The sequence below is a fragment of the Nycticebus coucang genome, chromosome 6 (assembly GCF_027406575.1).
Source record: "Nycticebus coucang isolate mNycCou1 chromosome 6, mNycCou1.pri, whole genome shotgun sequence".
NCBI lineage: Eukaryota > Metazoa > Chordata > Mammalia > Primates > Lorisidae > Nycticebus > Nycticebus coucang.
In genome coordinates, this window is record NC_069785.1 from 83,109,536 (window position 1) to 83,130,289 (window position 20,754).

The 20,754-nt window shown below is 45.9% G+C and overlaps 1 protein-coding gene across 1 annotated transcript in view; it reads right to left on the reverse strand.

Moving 5' to 3' along the window:
* Positions 1-20,754, reverse strand: part of LOC128589139 (transmembrane channel-like protein 3) — a 49,636-nt gene that overhangs the window by 9,884 nt on the left and 18,998 nt on the right. The window contains 13 exon segments of the mRNA XM_053596061.1: positions 3,643-3,753; positions 5,728-5,856; positions 7,689-7,756; positions 8,543-8,671; positions 9,391-9,422; positions 9,425-9,635; positions 10,637-10,715; positions 13,123-13,232; positions 14,260-14,407; positions 17,553-17,596; positions 18,253-18,400; positions 19,991-20,133; positions 20,235-20,333. Of these exon segments, the coding sequence (XP_053452036.1) occupies positions 3,643-3,753; positions 5,728-5,856; positions 7,689-7,756; positions 8,543-8,671; positions 9,391-9,422; positions 9,425-9,635; positions 10,637-10,715; positions 13,123-13,232; positions 14,260-14,407; positions 17,553-17,596; positions 18,253-18,400; positions 19,991-20,133; positions 20,235-20,333 (1,451 nt within the window).

The following is a 20,754-nucleotide window of genomic DNA, read 5'->3' on the forward strand; positions in this document are numbered from 1 at the left end:
AGTTGATGATTTCCTGTTTTATTTCTACCTGCACCCATCTGTTATTCAACAGAAGATTGTTTAATTTCCATGCCTTTGGGTGCGGTCAAGCATTTTTGTTAGAGTTGAGTTCCACCTTTAGTGCCTTATGGTCTGAGAAGATACAAGGTAAAATTTCAATTCTTTTGATTCTGTTGATATTTGTTTTGTGTCCCAGGATATGATCAATTTTGGAGAATGTTCCATGGGGTGATGAGAAGAATGTATATTCTTTATCTTTGGGGTGGAGTGTTCTATATGCGTCTATCAAGCACAGTTGTTCTAGGGTCTCATTTAAATCTCTTATATCTTTGTTTCATTTCTGTTTAGAGGATCTGTCCAGCTCTGTAAGAGGAGTGTTAAAGTCCCCTGTTATGATGGTATTATCAGATATCATATTGCTCAGACTGAGTAAGGTCTGTTTCAAGAATCTGGGAGCATTTAAATTGGGCGCATAAATATTTAGAATTGAAATGTCTTCTTGTTGTATTTTTCCCTTGACCAATATAAAGTGACCATCTTTGTCTTTTTTGACTTTAGTTGCTTTAAATCCACATGTATCTAAAAATAAGATTGCAACTCCTCTTTTCTTCTGAATGCCATTTGCCTGAAAAATTGTCTTCCATCCCTTGACTTGGAGCTTTAGTTTGTCTTTTGAAGCCAGTGTGTTTCTTGCAGACAGCAAATGGATGGCTTGTGTTTTTTAATCCAGTCAGCCAATCTATGTCTCTTCAGTGGGGAATTCAAGCCATTAACATTTATTGAGGTAATTGGTAAGTGTGGTAGTATTCTATTCGTCTTATTTTGTGAGAGTCCATTGCTTAGTTTTATCTTTTGCATCAGTGTAGAGGTTAGGTTCTGTCCTTTAATTCCTGAGTTCTTACTTTGCTGCTGATCCATTGTGGTGGTCAGTGTGCAGATCAGGTTGATGTATTTCCTGTAGAGCTGGTCTTGTTGTGGCGAATTTCCTCAATGTTTGTATATCCGTAAATGATTTGATTTCTCTGTCAATTTTGAAGCTTGGCTTAGCAGGGTACAGAATTCTGGGCTGGAAATTGTTCTGTTGAAGTAGATTAAAGGTAGATGACCATTGTCTTCTTGCTTGGAAAGTTTCATTAGAGAAGTCTGCGGTCACTCTGATGGATTTGCCCCTGTAGGTCAACTGGCGCTTACTCCCAGCAGCTTGCAGAATCTTTTCTTTTGTCTTGACTTTGGACAGGTTCATCACAATGTGTCTTGGAGAAGCTCAGTTAGATTTGAGGTGACCTGGGGTCCGATATCCCTTTGAAAGCAGTGTGTCAGAATCTTTGGTGATATTTGGGAAATTTTCTTTTACAATATTCTCTAGTATGGCTTACATTCCTCTGGGGCATTCTTCTTCCCCTTCTGGGATTCCTATAACTCGTATGTTGGAACACTTCATAAAGTCCCATAATTCTGACAGTAAACGTTCTGCTTTCTCTCTCTTCTTTTCTGCCTCTTTTACTATCTGAGTTATCTCAAGAACTTTGTCTTCTACCTCTGAAATTATTTCTTCTGCATGGTCTAACCTGTTGCTGATACTTTCCATTGCATCTTTAAGTTCCCTAATTGACTGTTTCAGTTCCTTCAGCTCTGCTATATCCTTTTTATATTCTTCATATTGTTCATCTCTTACTTGATTCTGCTTTTGGATTCCTTTTGGTTATTTTCCACTTTATTAGCTGTTTCCTTCATTGTTTCCATCATTTCTTTCATTGTTTTCAACATGTGTATTCTAAATTCCCTTTCTGTCATTCCTAACATTTCTTTATAGGTGGAATCCTCTGCAGTAGCTACCTCATGGTCCCTTTGCTTTGTTGATCTGGACTGGTTCTTCATGTTGCCTGGAGTTTTCTGCTGATTCTTCCTCATGAGTGATTTCTTTTATCTGTTTCCTTGCCCTAATTTTCCTTTCACTTCCTATTGCTCTTTAAGTTCTCGTGCCTGTGGACTAAGGGTTACAGGACCAGAAGAGTGAGAAGGTTGAAGAGCAAAAAAGGGATGAAAGAAAGGAGGACTGAGTGATAAGAAAAAAAAAGAAAAATAGAGAAAGGAGAGGGGGTGGGTAAAAGGAATATTGACAAAAAGAAAAGAGGCACAGAAAGAGGGAGACAGAGCAATGTAGGTATACAGTAGGGTACTTTGACACAACCTTAAAAAAACCCCACCTTCTGGGGGTGCCCAGTTGTGTGGTTCCCTTGAGGTCATCAGCTCTTTGCTAACCTGATCAGACACAATACCCCACCTCCACGAAGTAGAGAGGAAAGACAAAAATGCTATAAATCAAACCAAAACAAGCAAACAGAAAACTTTGCGGGATAAAATTGGGTGAAAAAGCAAGTAATAGCAGTAGAAACACTAGCAAAAATGAAGTCCTAGTCATTGAAAAAGGCAGCAATGGGAAATTATAATTAAACTAGAAAAATTGAGAAAGAAAAAGGATCTGTATGGAAAAGATTGAAATTAAAAAACAAAACAACATCAACAACATCAAAATAAACAACAAAAAAAACCAACCAAACCAAAAAACAAAAACAAAAACGAAAAATACAACCAAAAACAAAGCAGTATGTATATGTTATTGAATATTCTCTGGGCAACACGTGGTCTTCTCGGGTATGAGATGTTAATCACAGTTTTGATACGACTGGAGGCTGCTAGTTTATCAAACCCTAGCAGGTAGACACCCTAAATCTCTCTTCAGCCCACTTAAAAGGCACTTTGAACTTGTAAACTTGCTGAGCAGAAGCTTTCCCAGGAAAGTGCTTGTCGCTGGAATCACTGCTGAAGTGGCTATCCACTTACCCAGTGTGCCAAAACCGGTCTCACTCTGCCCCTGAGGGTTAGGGCTGCAAGGCAGCTCAGACCCTACCCTTAGCTACTTGCTTGCTGGGTTACCAGCTCCCACCCAATTCTAGCTCTGCGACCCTGAGGGCTGAGCTTGCTGGGGCAGATCACTCACAATGGCACCCTGTGACCCACAGCCAAACACTATTAGCTCCGTCTGGCTCAGCGGCTCAGACTGGAGCCCCAGACAACGGCCAAAGTTCTCCGCACTCCCGCTCAGGCTCTCCCCAAGGCTGTTCAACTGAGTGCCAAGTCCAAAGACACCAAAACAGTTCACAGGTAAGGCCTTTCTGGTTTGCAGTCTCGCTGCTACTGAACTTACAGTTGCAGGCGGGTTTAGACGGATTGAACACACACGACCACTTGCCGTTTTTCCACTGTTTTAGTCCTCCTCTTGGGGTCCAGAAGTCTCTCGCTGACTCCCTGTATCCTCACAGGGGTGATGATAGGCAGATCCCACCAGCCAGAGATGCCTGGAGTCCTATCTCCCCAGACTCACGGTGCCCAGATGCAAGGAAGCTGTTACTCGGCCACCATCTTGCTCCGCCTCACCCGTCTATCTGCTTTTAACATGAGCTCAGAGATGAAATCAAAGAAAGACTACTAGTCTTAGATTCAAAAGATGTGGGTTTGTGATCTTCCTGTGTAATTTACCTGCTGTATAAGCTGGGAGGAGGATTCGATTCAAGGGGGTCTAGTTCCCCTCCAGCTGCCAGCTCAATCACAGGCAGAGCTGACAGAATCACAGCAGCTCACCTGAACGGGCCACAGTTTAGCGACGGCTTGTATCGCACAATCACAAAAATGGTGGGCAGCATGCACAGGAACAGCATGAACAGCAGCATCGCCAGGTAGAAGTTGTTGGATCTGCAAAGACACCAAATGCCATGTGCCAAGGTGGCTCCATAGCCAGTTGCCAGAAATGCATGTGCTCAGAAAAGCAAACCAGAAACTGTCGTCCTGACTCTTTGCAAACTGAAATGTCCTCCTTCCAGTCCTGCCTAGCCATGGGTCTGTCCCTGGGTCACATGCAGTTTAGAAACCTAGAAATCAGTGCTCGCAAGATCTTCTAGCCCAGGCTGCTCATCTAATAATCATTTGCTGAGTACCTGTCCACTTAAAACCATGGGAATGGTAAACTCACCCGGCACCCAGAGCTCCCACCCCACAAGCTCAGTTTACAGAAAAATCTTAGAACCATTCCCATCCCTCAGGATGGTTTGCTCTTTTGATTATGACACTAGATTCTCTCACTGGGATGTGATTGGCACTCAGCCCCTTCTCCTTTCTGCTCCTGGCTGCTTGGGGTAAGTGCCCTGCCTGATGAAGCCCTGGTCCCATGCCCTCCACCCAGCTAGAGTCAGGGAGCTTGGCTGCCCTGGTCTCTTGCCCTCCACCTAAGCTGGGTCAGGGAGCTTGGCTGCCCTGGTCTCTTGCTCTCCACCTAGGCTGTGTCAGGGAGCTTGGCTGCTCTGGTCTCCCCCGAGGATGGCTTAGACCTACTTGATATGTAAGGCCCTGTATTCAGTTCTGAAAAGAGAAACAGTGGCCTATCAACAGAGTGACTCTCACCTAGCACTCTTTCTGTTGTTCTGTTTTTCTGTCTCTGTCTAATGAAATAGATTTGACTAAAAGAGAATAGAAAATATTGGAATTCACAGAATGTGGTAGATAGGTGAGTGTCAAGTGGTGAAACCTCTCTCTCTTCTCTTTCTTTATGTGCCTGTATAGATAGCTGTATGTATACAGACATACATATTACAAATCTACATAAACATATATATCCGTATATAAAAACATTTATGAATAGATGCATATGTTTGTGCTACAAGGTGACATATAAATATATTGTCAAGGTCATGGTCAAAAAATTTGAAAGCCAGTGATAGACATGTACAAATACTATTATGTCAAAATCAAATAACAGAGCACTGATCAAAGTGTTCAAAGTGTGTTATAAAATCAAAACATGAAAAACCCAGGAAAGAATAAGTGTTGACAAGACTTTGGAACAACTGGGGCTCTCATATAATGCTGGTGGCCATATGCTGGCCACCAGTTTAGAAAACGTTTTAGTGCCGTCTGCTAATGGTGAACCCATGCTGCCCTATGACCTAGCAATGCATTCCTTGGTACATACCCAGCAAATAGCACTCAAGAGGATGGTCAAGATGGCCTCATTCATTATAGCTGACCACTGGAAACAACCCACGTGCCATCAGCAGTAGCATGGAGCAAGAAATTAGGGTGTATTTCCTCAGGGGATGACTCTCACAAACACAATGCTGACACAAACAGCAGATACTATGTGTGATTCTGTTTACATATGGTCAAAACGAGGCAAACCTAATCATGCTGTTATAAGGTGGCAGACTGTGCTCTGGGTGTCGCTTGTGTTGAGTTGTTTGATTTGCGTATTGATCACATGCTTGGATGCAGTTGTGAAAATGCATCAAGCTAACCTTTTAGGATTGGTGCAGTCTTTCTAAATGAGCATTAAATTTCAGTTAAAAAGTTTTAAAAAATGGGCAGTGCCTGTGGCTCAAAGGGTTAGGGCGCTGCTCCATATACCAGAGGTGGTGGGTTCAAACCCGGCCCCGGCAAAAAAAAAAAGAAGTTTTACAAAATGTTTCATGAACTTACGAGGAGTTAAGGATTATTTCAAAGTGTGAGGCAGTGGAAAAGAAATCCTGGGAGAAAGGGAATTGGAGGACAGGCAGGATCTGGACAGGAAGAGAGACGGGAGACCCCCCAGCTGGAGGACGCCCAGGGCAAGGTGTGCGTGGATGGCGTACATGAGTCTCTGCGTTTTCTACATGAAGCAGACCTGTGCTTACCCACCTGGAAGCTCGGAACACTTGCTGGTGGGGCACGTTGCAGGTCAGCACAGCCCAGCTCCGCAGGTACATGAGCCCAGTGAGTTTGAGAACGTTGAACGCAGGGAGGCAGGGTGAGAAGAAGGCCCCCATCCTGCAACCAGAAGGAGGGTCAGATGGCGTATGTTCTCTCCCAGTCAGTGTATTTTCTGGGGCCAGAAGCCCGTGGACGAACATGAGATTTGGGGTTTATATCCTGTGCTTAAAGAACTGGACAAGCTCCTGAAGTGCCGAGACCACAGCCCTCCACGTTCTGGGGATAAACCAGTCACGAAAGATAGGGAGTGATCCTGATTTTAACATATACTCTTTGTGAAGGAATAACGTATTGGTCTCTTTTCACAGTTGAGCAAAGGAAGGGCCTTCCTCTGGGGAGAAGGCAATTCACAATGACGGCAGCTTGGACAAGCTGCATATTTTACCCATCTGTGGTGAGGATGAGGCTGATAAACTAAGACTTTGTGGTTTCATCAGCATAAGCCAGGCACCTGCTCCACTGGATGCTGCACTGAGTGTCCTCCTGTACTTCAGCTCATTTAACCTTCTACAGTGGTGAAAGAAGGAATAAATATATGTTTGCCTGTAGACGGACAAGGAAAGTGGGTCTGGGAAAATTATGTGATTTGCTTCCAAACATGTCACTAATAAAAGGTAACCATATATCATCCAAAATGGAATATATTTGAGAGTAAAAGGTCTGGGTCCACTGGCAAGAGCCAGGCCACCTAAGGAAGCTGTCACCCTGTAAAAATATGTCCAGTGGGGAACACAATCCAGGTTCTCTGATTGTCTGTCTAAACCAGTTCACACTGGGTATGCATTCAACATAGTACTTGTGGAATTTGTGTCTCATACTAGAAATAAGCACAGATATGTTTAAAGCAAAAATCTTTTCTAAAAAGGTTTGATTTCTTATAGTGAGTAGAAAAGTCACTACTTATTTGATGTTAGGCAAGATATGTACATAGCTCCTCATTTCTAAAATGGGGAAAATAAATGCAGTTATGAGGATTAAATAATTTACAACAGGTATAAAAGTGCCTGATAGCTAACACATGTTGAATAAATCTTGCAGATCATTTTTAATACTGTACTACTAAAGATATTTTGTAAAATACAGTGGACCATAAAAGTATAGAAGAGTATAGAATTTGGCTGGAGGACTACTATTTCATAACTCTCTATTCCCCACTCATTTTATTGGATGGTTGTGAAGAGAGTTTGTGTTTTCTGAATGCATGGAAGGAAACTGCATGGCTTCCTGTTTCTTCACCTGCTTGTGTTTTAACAAATAGAACTCTTTGTGGTCCAAAAGATAAAAGTAGAGATGAGGATCATTTAGGGAGCTTATCACTGTGCCTTGGGGACATGCTGCATGTTGATGGGATGGGATTTCCTGGGCCTGGGAGGTACCCGGGGTGGACAGGCGTCCTAGGCTTTGGCCTTGCCCAAATAGGGAGGTCCTATAGTCTGGGGGATGACTGTGCCCTGGACCCGGTGTCTAAGTGAAAATAGGGAGTCACAAAAAGGAGGGTGGGGTATGAGGGCAGACAGGCCGAGGTCCCTAACAGGACTACAGCCACTCCCGAGGTCTCCAGGGAGAAGCAGCGTCCCTTCCTAGCCTTCCCTGTCCTCCGCAGTGGTTTATTCTACCGGTTTCTGTGCAGGTTTTTTTCTGTTGTTGTTGTTGTTTGGGGGGGGGGTGTCTATGACCAATAAGAGCTTAAAAGTGGACTATTTTATCATTTCTTCCTGCAAAATTCCTACAAATGAGTAATAAAATTACTATCCACAACAGCTACCCTTAGAAATAGCCTTTCCTAATATTTATGACTGTGTTTGTTACGGTCATGTCCCATTCAGGCTAGGAAAATAAAAAATCTTGGCCCCGATGGGATGAAAGAAAGCTGCAGCTTTGATACCTACCAAATCATTCCTTGGTTGTAGACTAAATGGAGCACATTCTCAGCTATTTTGAATTCCCCATATTCAGGCTACAAGAGAAAATAAACTTCAGCATAAAAATAGCTCCATGTTCTTAGCGTAAACCAGTTCATTATACTCACATGTGGAATTCTTTGCTCTCATAGGCATGTAGATATCAGAGCCTGTGGGCTACCCAGCAAATAATGAATGTTAAGAAGTGGGTAGAAACACAGCTTTGTATACCCTTCCCTTCTTCCCTCATGGATGAGGCCTGACAATTAAGTTCATGAACTCATCCTAGGAATAGAGCTCCATACCTCATTACTGGGTATTGCTAGGGTCACCTTAGGGGTACTCCCCTTCTTCATTGCATGAAGGTCTGATTCATACAGTGAATCTTGTGAACTAGCCACCATGTGTGTATGTTGGAAGCACCACACAGACAACTCAGGAAGGCTTCATAAACTTGGTAAATCACTGTCTGACAGCTGTGTTCATGCTGATGTATGGTATTATTTTGCCGAGTGGCTTTCATTATTGTTGTTGCCTGTTTTTGTTTGCCCTAAGATGACAGATCTGATGACCATTCCAGAAAAAGAGTTCCAAAATTGCTTTGAAGGATGGACTAGACCCTGGTGTTGGTGCATAGCTCCCCAAGGGGAAGCACTTCCAAGGTGAATGTAGTGATATTCAGCAGTGAGGTCTGTAGCATGATTTCTAGATTAATTTGCAAACTTGACTGTCACCTCACACTTTCTTTCCACGTATACATGTAACTGTTTCCCAGTCTTGGCATTGGGGAGGGATGGATTTGGCCACATGAATTTCCCCAGAGAACACAGCACTTTACTTACAAACTTGTTTTCCAGGTCCCAACACCAGTAGTCACTTAAGTACCGGACGAAAAGCCCCCGGAAGAAGTCTATGAGCAGAATGCTGGCCACGGTGAAAAGCATGTCAATGATGGACAGCTTCAGCATCTCCTGAAAGATAGGTGTCCCTGCATGCCACCATAGCCCACCCTCCACAGCCTTTCTTCCTGTAGGGTCCTCCTCATCTGTGCCTCCTCCAGGGTCCTCTGACTCTGGTCATCCCTGGCTGGAGGCCCCTCCAATGGCACCTGCATTCCACATCTTTATAAAGAGCAGTGGGCAGAAGGGTGGGATTCTGGCATGTAGTCGGTGCTGAGGAAATACTGGCTAATTTGGATTTTGGCATCTGCAGTCAGCATTGTGTGAAACTAGGAAAGAATCTAAATCTGTGGTTCTCAGTGCACAGGAGACCCCTTGAGGCCTGGGACTCATCGCCATGGCCTAAGACATTGGGGCTGATATTTTCTATAGAGACAGTAGAGGCCACAGACTTTGCAGCAGATGCCTGGTTCAGACCTTCACTCTGCTCTTCACTGTCTGTGTCCTTGAGCAAGTTACTTGACCACTTGTGCCTTAGTGTCCTCATCTGTGCCTATAAGGGTGACATTACCAGGACTCTTATGAGGACTAAGCACTCAGAACAGGGCCCAGCACATAGGAAATACTGTATGAGCCTTTGCAATGATTATCATTATTAATTTTCAGATGGAGAAGATCAAACCCCACTGAACTTCCTTTTCTATACAATAGGGAGAGTGGACCTCAGAGAGATGCTGGGGTTGAACAATGAAATGAATGTGGAAGGGCTCCGTAGGGGTGAAGGCAACCACCTGGCCGACGTATGTTTCCCAGCACTGGTCCGTGGACTCAGGGTGTACAGTGTGGTCCTGTTTGCCTTTGGGAGAGGCACTGTGTGAGTGGGGACACTAGTCTCTTCCAGGGCCCATGTGCTGTTTCTCCCAAGCCCTATTCCAGGCCAAGGTATAGACCATTTCTCTTCTTGTGGGGCTGTCCTGGTGGCAAGGAAGGTAGTGGAATCCACCCAATGACTTGTGTTGTTTTTGGTAGCAGCTTCCTGTGGATAGAGGGAGGGAAGGAAGAAATAAAGTTGTCCAATATTTATAAATAAAAATTCATCATAGACACCAAAGGTAACATTGCATTGTTTGGGAGTAATCATTCTCTCTCTCTCTCTCTCTCCATCTCTCTCCCTCCCTCCCTTCCTCCCCCCTTCTGTCTCTCTCGACAGCCACTTGACTAGACTTGCCCCCAGTAATGGAACACAAAGATACCACATATTTACTGGTCCCTGGTAAGTGCCAGAAACTGCTTTAGCTAACGTATTTTATCTCTCTCCATCCTCACTAGAGTTCCATGTAAGGATTATTGCTCCCATGTACAGGAGGAGAGTGAAACTCAGTGAGTTGAAGTCTATTGCTCAAGGTTACCCTGAGAGTAAGTGGCAGGTAAGGTTTGTGTCTCCTCAAGGCCCTGGTGCAGAAAAATTACTCTCTGTGGCCTCTTCTGCCTATAGGTCTTGAAATTTGATGTTAGGATAATGCATCTTGGGCAAATAACCTTAAGAAATCTCCTCCTTCTCTTCCCCCATCACTTGGGATAGCCTCGCAGGTGGGGCAGGTTGATATGGATGACTGAGGTACCCTGGGCAGGGAGTGGATACTCCTGGTGGGCTGGGATGGTGGAGCCCTCTCTGATCTGTTCCCCAGGAGATGATTATTCTCTCTGGATTTTTGAGTGAGTTTCATGGCCTGTTGCTTTTCCTTTTCATTTGCGATAGCCATTAATAGCTTTTCCAGATAGGATTAAGGAACTATAGTACAAAAAATAAAAAAGCCAAAGTTCTTAACCCAGAACTATCACTTACTAGCCATGAACTGTGACCTGAGTGTTTTTATCTGGGAAATGGGACTAATTTTTCTGTCTTTATCTTCAGAAGGCGACAACTGAGTTGAGTTTTGAACAAGAGATGTGGAATATAGACACAGCAGTGATGTTTCAGTGATGAAGAAGACCCTGGTGGGGGAAGGGTGAGGAGGGTCGCGGTGGGGCACTCACCTCAAGGCTCATGCTGTTAACTTTGTCCAGGAGAGCAATGATCAGACTGTAGAGATTCCCGAGATATAGCACAAGGACCCTGAAAGCCACAAGCCCCCCTTGAGAGACAAGGCCATTGCACACAAGTCCATGGTTTAGACCCACCACGTTATTCTAGAGACTATGTGGATAGTGTCTGCCACACCTGGTTTCCTTTAGAATCACCTTGAGAACATTCAAATAAATGCAGGATTCCAGAATCCATCCTGGTTCAGTAAGTCTAGATGGGGTCTGGGAGTGCTTTTATAGCCTTTCCAGGTGATTCTGCTACAGCTCATCTTTGGATCCATCAGCATTGTAAAAATGCTAGCATAGCCAAAAGGATGTGCGTTTAGGAAATGAGGCTCCAGAGTGTAAGGTAAAGTATGTGCCTTTGTGTCCTGCTTTCTGGTTCGTGAAGAGATTTCCTCCATGCCTCATCTCATTTGATCCTCACAGCTCTGTGAGGTGCACGCTGAAATGCAGAGGGAGCTAACTGACCCGCTCAGGCTCACACAGTGAAAAGAGGCAGGATGCAATTTTAGGATGTCAGGCCCTGCTTCTGAAAAACACGAGGACCCTCCAGTGGCCCCGAGGGTTGGTGGGCACAGGTCCCCCACATGCACCACTGGGATGTTGCTGGAATTGCCAGCAATAGTCTCAATCAGCCAATGATCCAAGACTTGATGTCACTTTCCCCAGAAATGAAAGGTTTTGGAAACAGATCGTGGAATTTCTCAGGATGCAGCCATGGGTCTTACTGGAAACCTGTCTGGAGGAATAAGATGAGAAGGGACAATGGCAGGTGTACGGACACTTCAATGGGACAGTTGGCACTTTGAGAATCACGGAACCAATGTCGGTTGATGGAAAATGTTTATATCTTGAGAAAAAGACTGCAAACTGAAAGCATGAGTTGGCCACAGGCCTCCTGGTGTGGAGCTGACCAACTGTGTGAAGTGGGCAGAGAATCAGAGGAAGGGCCACCTTCGGGGACAGCACTGTAACTCATGATAGTTTTTCCTCTGAAATTGAGAAGGGAGGACCTTCAATAATAACTCCAGGACTCTTTATAACTCTGCATTTGCAGTACCGAGGCCAGGGAGCCCCTCCGTGTGTACATAGCAAGCGTGGCGTGGCAGGATTGGATTGATGTCATCTCTAGATGTCTTGACACTGCATTGCTCTGGTCCTCACCACGGCTCAGATAAAAGGTAATGCAGTCGGCTAGTAAGTTAATGGAACTTAGATAATATGCCTTAGTCTTATTACTGGAATTAACCCTAATTTGTCTGGGGCAAGTCTCCGATGCCTCTGTTTCTCTAGTTTTGGACATGAATAACGAGGCCAATCTGTGTAATAGGATTGTCTTTAGACCGAATGCAATAACAGAATCGATTCTCCTCCATGCCGCCAGTGAGGAAAGAGCTGAGGAAGGGTTTGGTCAACACTTACTCTTTCTAGTCCTGTTTTTTTTTTCCACCTTTGAAATGACAGTTCAGAGGGTGGAAAGTATGACCCTAAAGCCACGCAGCCTATTTGTCAGTCAAGCCATGTGGGAGCATCACACCCTGTGCTGTGGATCGTTTGTGGCTCCTGCCAAACCACAGCCTCAGGTGAGGAGCTGTGGCAGACTGCACAACCCAGGAGACCTCAAATGTTTACTACCTGCCCCTTTCCAGAAGATGTTCTGACTCTGGAAAGAGAGTGAGTCTCCCCAGAGTGGTCTGTGGAAGTTAGTTCTGTAGAATGTCACTTGGTGTCACAGGAGGAAGCAGGGAGAGTGTGGGGCAGGTAGTGTGGTTCTCAGCACCTCCACTGTTGCAAGCAGCTTAGCAAGACCTTGCCTGACCCTGCTGTGGCTGCTAATTTATAAGTGAGGTGAAAATACTCAGGGAGGGCGTGGGGGAAGGACAGGTGGATTTTCAGGAAGACAGAGATAAAGCCAGGGCTAGAAATTAATGTGGTTGTTCTGACTCCTGCAGGAGGTGTGCCAGGCGTTCCCTCCCTCCAACACACCAGCCTGTGTTGGCCACCTGCTGTTGCAACCACAACTATCCTGGCAGCAAGGCTGAGAAACCCTGTGAGTCTGTGTTTGGGGAATTACCAGCAAAGTTCTGACTGTCCCTCTCATGTCTGGAAAAACAGCCTGGGTCTCTCTCACGGCTCAGACAAACCATGGAGAGCCCTCCACAATGGGGGGGAGACCAGACACTGGCTGTCATGTTTCGGTCATCTTTTCTAGCCTTTCTTCTGCCTCTTCTGCTCTTTCCCTTCTCCTGTCTTCCCTCCTCCCCTGCCCTCCCCCCACCCCTGCTTTGTTTCCTCCCAGTGCTTGCTCTTCTTGGATTACATCCCTAGGTGAAGTCCTGTGCCAAGTGTCGGGGAAGTTCTTGAGTCGGGGACATTCCCACTGGGGTTGGGCAGATGGGTGAGCCACCCCGTGGCCTTTCCTGCGGGCCTACCACCTCGCCAGCTGGAAGCGCAGCGTGGTCCGTGGGTGGTACATCTCCAAGGCAGCGATGAGGTCGAAGGCAGATGGAGCTAGCATGGTGACGAGGGAGACCACCACGCTCACCTACAGAGAGAGCACGTGCCAGACCCTGCATCTGCAGCCCGCAGCCTCATTTCCTGCACTGGGTCAGCGGCTGTGCACAGCGCCGGAGTCTCTACACAGGAAACCTCTCCAAATCTCCACTAATCAGCTTTTCTTCAAATGACGGCTGCCACTTTATCATACCCTTATCATTTTTTTTTTTTTTTTGTAGAGACAGAATCTCATTGTACCACCCTCGGTAGAGTGCCGTGGCGTCACACGGCTCACAGCAACCTCCAGCTCTTGGGCTTACGCGATTCTCTTGCCTCAGCCTCCCGAGTAGCTGGGACTACAGGCGCCCACCACAACGCCAGGCTATTTTTTTTTTGTTGTTGCAGTTTGACCGGGGCTGGGTTTGAACCCGCCACCTTCGGTATATGGAGCCGGCGCCCTACTCACTGAGCCACAGGCGCCGCCCACCCTTATCATTTTTTAAAAATAATATTCCTTAAGTGTTCTGAGGACACCAGTACATGCCATTTGGAATTCACTAGCATTTCTGCCACATTTTCCAATTACTGTCACTATTTATACTTCCCTGACCTTGGGTGAAAGATGAAATCACTGAAACTATTATGACGAGCAAAGCGGAGTCTAGGAGGTAATTTAATATTCCTTCTGCACATAGGAGATTAATCACCTAGAGAGTTAGGCCTGGCTCTTGTTTCTCTGTGCTTATAGCAAAAGAAAAAGGAGTTTTAGCTGATACACAGATGTTTCAGCTAAAATAAGAAATAGTTTCTGACATATCTTTTAAAACACTATCCATCTATCTGTAAATGTACAAACACTATCCATCTATCTGTAAATGTACAAACATAACTTTATATAACCCATTAATTGACACAAAATAGAAAGGGGCATGGGAAAATATTATCTCCCTGTCGCTGCTCTAGGGGAGAGGACTGAAGATTTCCCTGTGGACGTTCCTGCCTCTCCACTTAGAACACAGAGCCAGGCTACTTCTGCGCCTCTTTTGGAGGGTGCCCTGGGTCCCGGCAGTGGGTACCTCATTCTTCTCCCAAAGCGTCACCTCCTTTTTGGACTGCTCCAGCTTCTGGGACCGGTCCACCACGAAGTAGATGAGGTAGATGCTCCCAGCCAGCAAGAGCAGCACCAGGATGTTGGCGATGATCCTCAGGCAGATAGTCACTGCCCTGCGGGAGAGGCAGCGTGAGGACAGGGCCCAGGGCAGCCCCACGCACACACTGGGGACTGGAACACATCCGCCAAGGGGATTCTCTGCCCTGAAACAACGAGTCGTAAATGTAACCAGTAAGCAACGATGAGCTTTAAACCAATAAACAAACAGCACTAGTATTTAGATTTTAGCTCTTTGCTACTTAAAATTGGAGCCCTGTAGTAGGTACATTTGATATGTAGGCGTTCCAGTAACTGTGTGCAGCAGAAAGGGGGGGAGGGGGTGGGAGGGAGCAGGGACAAGGTGGGGAGCGGAGGGACTAACGATGCTGCCTGTCCTTGCATGTGGTGGGTCTGGCCATGTCCCCATACAGGCCTGTGCCACAGGACAATGTTTGGGTCAACAAGAGATGGCATGTACAACGGGGGTCCTGTAAGATTACAGCGGAGCTAAAAAATCTCTATTGCCTAATGAGATCGCAGTGCAACAAATTCTTCATGTGTCTGTGGTGATGCTGGTGTGAACAGAGCTACTGTGATGCCAGTTTGTATAAAAGTACAGCACATTGATAATACACCACTATGTCACTATGTTACTTTTGATCATTGTTTTCCAGTGTATTTCTTGTACTTATAAAATAAAGTTAACTGTAAAGCAGCCTCGGGCAGGTTCTTCAGGAGGACTTCCAGAGGGGACGTTGTCTTCACAGGAGATGACGGCCCTGCAGACCCTCCAGTGGGACGAGCAGGGAGCAGAAGATAGCGATGGTACCAGCGCTCTGCGGGCCTAGGCTAGTGAGTGTGCTCTTGTCTTGTTTTTAACAAACAAGTTTAAAAAGTAAAAAAAAAAAGTATTAAAAAACAGGAGAAAGCTTAATATGGATATCAAGAAAAAATCATTTGATGCAGCTGGGCAATGTGTTTGTGTTTTAAACTGTGTTATTACAAAAGAGGCACAAAGTTAAAACAAATTAAAAAGTTTTTAAAGTAAGAAAGTGACAGTAAACTAGGGTTAATTTATTACTGAAGAAAGGAACTTAGAAAGAAATGAATTCAGTGCGGCCTGAGCTTATGAAGTCTGTGGGAGTGAACAGCAGCATCCGTGCCCTTCACGTTCACTCCCCAATCACCCTGTCACTCACCTAGGGCCACTTCCCGTCCCGCAAGCCCCATTCCTGGTAAGTGCCCTATACCGGTGCATCATTTTTTAGCTTTTGCATTGTATTTTCACTGTCCCTTTTCTATGTCTAGTATTGTGTTACAACTGCCAACAGTATGCCGTATGGTCACAGCCCACGTATGTAGAGGGCTGGCCGTGCCATCTACTGTTGTATAGGTACATTCCGTGATGCTCCTGCCAGGACAGCATGGCCTAAAGACATTTCTGACGGTGGTGTCCCTGCTGTTGTGAGAGGTGTGATTTCCCTGGGGGTTTCTTTGCTATCTTTTCCTTCTAGAAGTAAGCTCTCAAACATCCTCAACCAAGAAGGGCTTAGCCCCTGCAGGCACTGAGCAAACATTTGCTAGATGGAAGTGTAAATAAAGGAGCAGTCAGCTGGCCACAAGATGGGACTCAGGGGTCATCTCTTTCCTCATTTGGTCTCACCTCCCACGTGCCTCTCAGCATGGGCAGATCTCGGAATCAACAGTGATTCTACTACTCACTCCAGTTTTATCTGAAACACATCCATCGCTTCTGACACCAGAAGACAGCCAATGTCTGGTTTCAATTGTCTTATTTTTAAGTTGTCTTCTGCCAATGTTGGAGCCTGAAAAGAGAACTATAAGCCTTTTTGCAGGTAGTTCATTTGGGAAGTGACCCCAGAAAACAGAGGTGCAGCCTGGGGCAGTGCAGCCATCAGTGCAGGGGCATGTGGTGGAGGTGGCTGCTGCCAAAGGCATCGGCAAGCCCTTCCGAGAGACCTATGAAACGCTTCTCAGAACCATCTGCCCAGTGTGAAGGACAGGAGCATTTATCCCATTCCCTGAGGTCCAGAGAATGCCATGAGCATGAACTCCCAGTCTGCACCCAGCTTCTTAGCCTGGCTTAGATGAGTACTGACCGGGACCTGTGGGTACCACACACTGTAGCCTCAGAGGATGATCCCACCAAGCAGTAGACACCAGCAGGGGGCACATTGTGCACCCTGAGGCAGCCTGCATGGCCCTGCCCCCCCCAGCATAGGGGCTGGAGGAACGTGAAGTTTCACCTGCTGGGGACCCCACGCAGGTTGCGACACCTCCCTCTCCATGTGTCCTGGCCCTTCATCTGTACAATGGGGAACTTCACTCCCAAATGAAATGCTAAATGTCACCTTGCTTGGTAAAAATAAAAACATGGCGCACTGTATTATTATTATGACTAATTCTGGTGGAGAGGAACCACAGATACAGAACCAGAGGGTAGAATCCCATTCTTTCATTTTATAGGTTGGGGGTACAGGTTCACAAGGTCAAGAGTGTTCGTGGACACTCATGACAAGGAGGCTAGAATACATTTTCTGACTGCCTGTGGACAGCCCTTCCCAGTACAACTGCCCTCGCTCCCTGTCACTGTCTCAGAGGCTGGGTGTGTCTCCATTCCTCATGTCCTTTAATGCAGCAGTCCTCAGAAGGAGCTTTCTACACCATAGGCACTAACTGTGATCTGGGACAGGCAGATGTGTCTGTCCCCACGAGGACCGGGCCATTGCCCCTTCCTGGGAGTGGCCCTCTTTCTCACCAGCTCTCTGATGAAAGGGGCCTCACGCTCAGTAGGGTAGCACTTGAGATCTTGAGAAGAACTCAGAAGCTTAAAAATTGTCTGAGAAAACTTGTGAACACAAACCAGGTAATATCTGTGTCTTACAACTTCAGGGACCTTTTTCTAAATAGAACGAGTCCTAATGACATTCACGTATTTGCTTCGTTTAGCAAACTAGAAGCTGGTGTTCAAAATACCTCCTTTGTTATCTAAGCAAAAGAGTCAGAAACTGGTCAGCTTCAGACCTCTGCCCTGTCGCAGGATCTGTCAAGTTCCACGGATCACGTTACTAGGAGAGACATGAAGAAGAAAGGGGAGCTGCCTGACAACTGGGAAAGTCAGATATAATCTTGTAAGTTTTGTACTGAGTTGAAACAAAACTGATCAATGCTTTGAACATGAGGCGCATTAATACCTACAGGTTTTTGCTTTTCTTCTTTTCCTGTTCTTCCAGTATGGCCTCCTTTAAGGACAAACATAAATAGCATTCAAAACTTAGCATCAATATTAATCAGAAATCAGTAGGAACAGTGTACCCAGTAAGTCAAGATGTCTTCAATGTCTAAGACTTTATTCTGTAAGATTCTCCTGATAATAAATGAATTTGCTGTTAATTATCTAAGAAGCAATTGAGAAAATGAAATTGGGGACTGGGAAGAGGGAGTGAAAATAGTAAGGGTATGATAGTTCAAATTATCTAAATAATTGCTTTTTTCTCAAAATAGGGGTAGTTGTCTGTGTAGTTCAGGAAACACAAATCTTTGGATAACGTGGATTGTATTATCTTCTTCTAAGTTAAAAATAAAATCTATAGTCCCCACAGTTATGTATTTGTTCCTTTTCAGGTAAAATATATATAATATGGTAATAACCCATTATGTAAAGTTAACAAAAATATACAAACTGAAACATTTAAAGGATGTAATAAAAAAATTGAAAAAAAGAAGTTTCCCAATGTTCTGTCCACACTCCATGGGTCATCTGGTGCCTGTCCTGGGGCATGCCTACCTCCCTGTGTAAACAGCTGCCTGGATGGCGAGCAGCTTAGAACTGACATGCAGTGGTCTACAGAGTCTGGACCCCACAGTGCCCCCCGCCCAGACAGGCTCACTGACTCACCCTGATGCTGTTCACAATGGCGGCCGTCTTGCTCTCTGCAGCCTCTGGGTTTCCAATGAGGTAATCCCAGGCACAAAACACCCACCAGCAGAAGGTGTAGTTTTCATTGGAAGCGCTGGCAAGGCTCATGCGAGAGTTCTTAGCCATCCTGCGGGGGGTCATAGGAGGGATATGATTGTCCATGGACTGGGGGGAATTGTGTGAATTAGAAAAAGCTACCCCTGCTGGGTGGACACAGCTTGTCAGGTCACCACTGGTCAAGCAGAGCACCAGCTGGATTCCTGCCCACACCTGTGCCCCCAGCCCACACTTCTGAGCAGCGTAAAAATGGCAGTGGCCCATTGTTGTGCCAGTTCATCTGACAAGGAGTCCCAGCACTGCGGTGGCCAGCCAGTCACTGCAGGTGTGTGTCCCCTGGGGACTCTGCTCTTCCCAGCTGCTATGTAACTATGATCATGAAATGAAATGCTTTCCTTTAAGCTGAATCAATCTTCTCGTGGGGTCTCTGACCCTGGGACCCCATGGAACATGCTGAGTCCCTCTAGCACACAGCATTCCTGTAGGTATTTGAAAGCAGGAATCCTGGTCCCTCCTCAGGGGACGCTTCTTGCCCTTTACCAGGGGTCCTCAAACTTTTTAAACAGGAGGCCAGTTCACTGTCCCTCAGACTGTTGGAGGGCCGGACTATAGTTTAAAAAATAAAAAACTATGAACAAATTCCTATGCACACTGCACGTATCTACATTGAAGTAAAACACACACACACACACACACACACACACACACACACACAAACAGGAACAAATATAATCACACTGCCACATGTGGCCCATGGGCCATAGTTTGCCCTGATATGCCCTGATTTGTCTCTTAAATTGTAACATCTGGTAAAGGTCCCGAGTCTTCCAGGAGGGGCCTCGAGGCCACCAGGAACTGAGCTAGAAAGCTTTGGGAAAACTAGAGCCCCCAAGTCACTGTGCACCTTCTCAAGTTTTGTTTATTTACTTGTTTACAGTCTTGTTTTTAAACTCTTCTATCTGCATTTGCTAACATGCCATGTGGGGGCAGTGGTGAGGGGTGGTCGTCCAAATCAGACAGAAGCAGCTGGGAGCCAAATGGGTGGGGCCTAAGTTCTCCCTGGGGTTTGGAGCCCTCCACTGTGGGTCTGCATTTTTCTAGCTCCTACACGGTCACAGGTTAAGCTGGAAAGAAACCTGGTGATTTCCTGAGCCAACCTACACATTTTACAGATGAGGCCAGGGAGGGGCTGTGGTGAGTTGCTGCAAGTCTGATGCCGGGTGGGGCAGCACTCTTAACTCCAGCTGGGGGCCTCCTGTCTGTGGTCAAGTGCAGGGGTCAGCTGCAAGCCTGGCCTTTGCAGAGTTTGTAGCTAGGTCTCAGGCAAACATACAGATAGGAGGACGTTTTGCTTCCTGCAAACTCGGTCAACTAGATCACGTTTATCTCTCTATTGGTACAGCTAATGCATAATTCTTGAATTATATGTCTACAGGATTCTTGTCTCTTCAGGCCCAACGCAGAACCTGCCCAAGCAGGAAGTGTTTGGTCAGTACAAACATGGTTCAAAGTGGACCTACCTCTTTTAGCCTTGGTCTCTTCATCTGCAAAATGGATGAGGTTAGTTTTGCTTTAACATTACCGAATTACCAACAAGATTAAATGAGATCATACATATCATGATCCTTGAAACATATTTTGAGAAATACAGCTGTCATACTTTTTTAAGAGAATGATGAAACTGTAAGCAAACACTGCCATCCCCACCAGGAAATACGCCAAGGGCAGCCGGTAGCCAGCTCTCCCGATCCTCCGCTCCCTGCCGTAGTAGCCATAGAACAGGACTGAGTACTGGAGGTATCCCTGCAAACAGAAGGCTTAGTGTCATTTCTGATCCCCAGGTCCCAGAACAGTGGCCCATTCACCTCTCCCTCAGGATAGGTGAGGCCGAGCGTCAACCTCACCCCCAGGGACCAGACGGTGTCCAGGTCTTGGGCCGAGGCAACGTGCTCCTTGGGGATGGTCTTCCTGGCTGTGCTTCCAAAAGGCTGGCCTGCAATCAGCTGGGGAGAGAGGAAAAGGTGTCATGTGGTCTTCCAGGGCAAAGGGGACCAGGAGAAAAGGGGAGGCACACATGAGCTCTCCAGGGGGTGGGCTTCTCTGGTCTTTCATTGAATACACACAATGGGGAGCCAGTGTACTTTTGCCTCATCAGAGTCCGGGTGTGCTCTTTTGGGGCTAGACATGGATTCTATGGGTGGGTTATAGAAGTCCCAAGATTCTTATGATAGCATGGGAAATGGCCCATTTATAGTGTGAGGATGAAGTTTAGTTGAAAAACGGGCTTTATGTTAACAGAGGGTTGCAAATAAGCCAAATCCAGCCCATTACCTCCTTCTGGCCCAAGAGCTAAGGATAGTTTTTGGATTTTTAAAAAGATGGGGGGAAAAATAAAAAGAATAATATTTTGCGACACATAAAAAT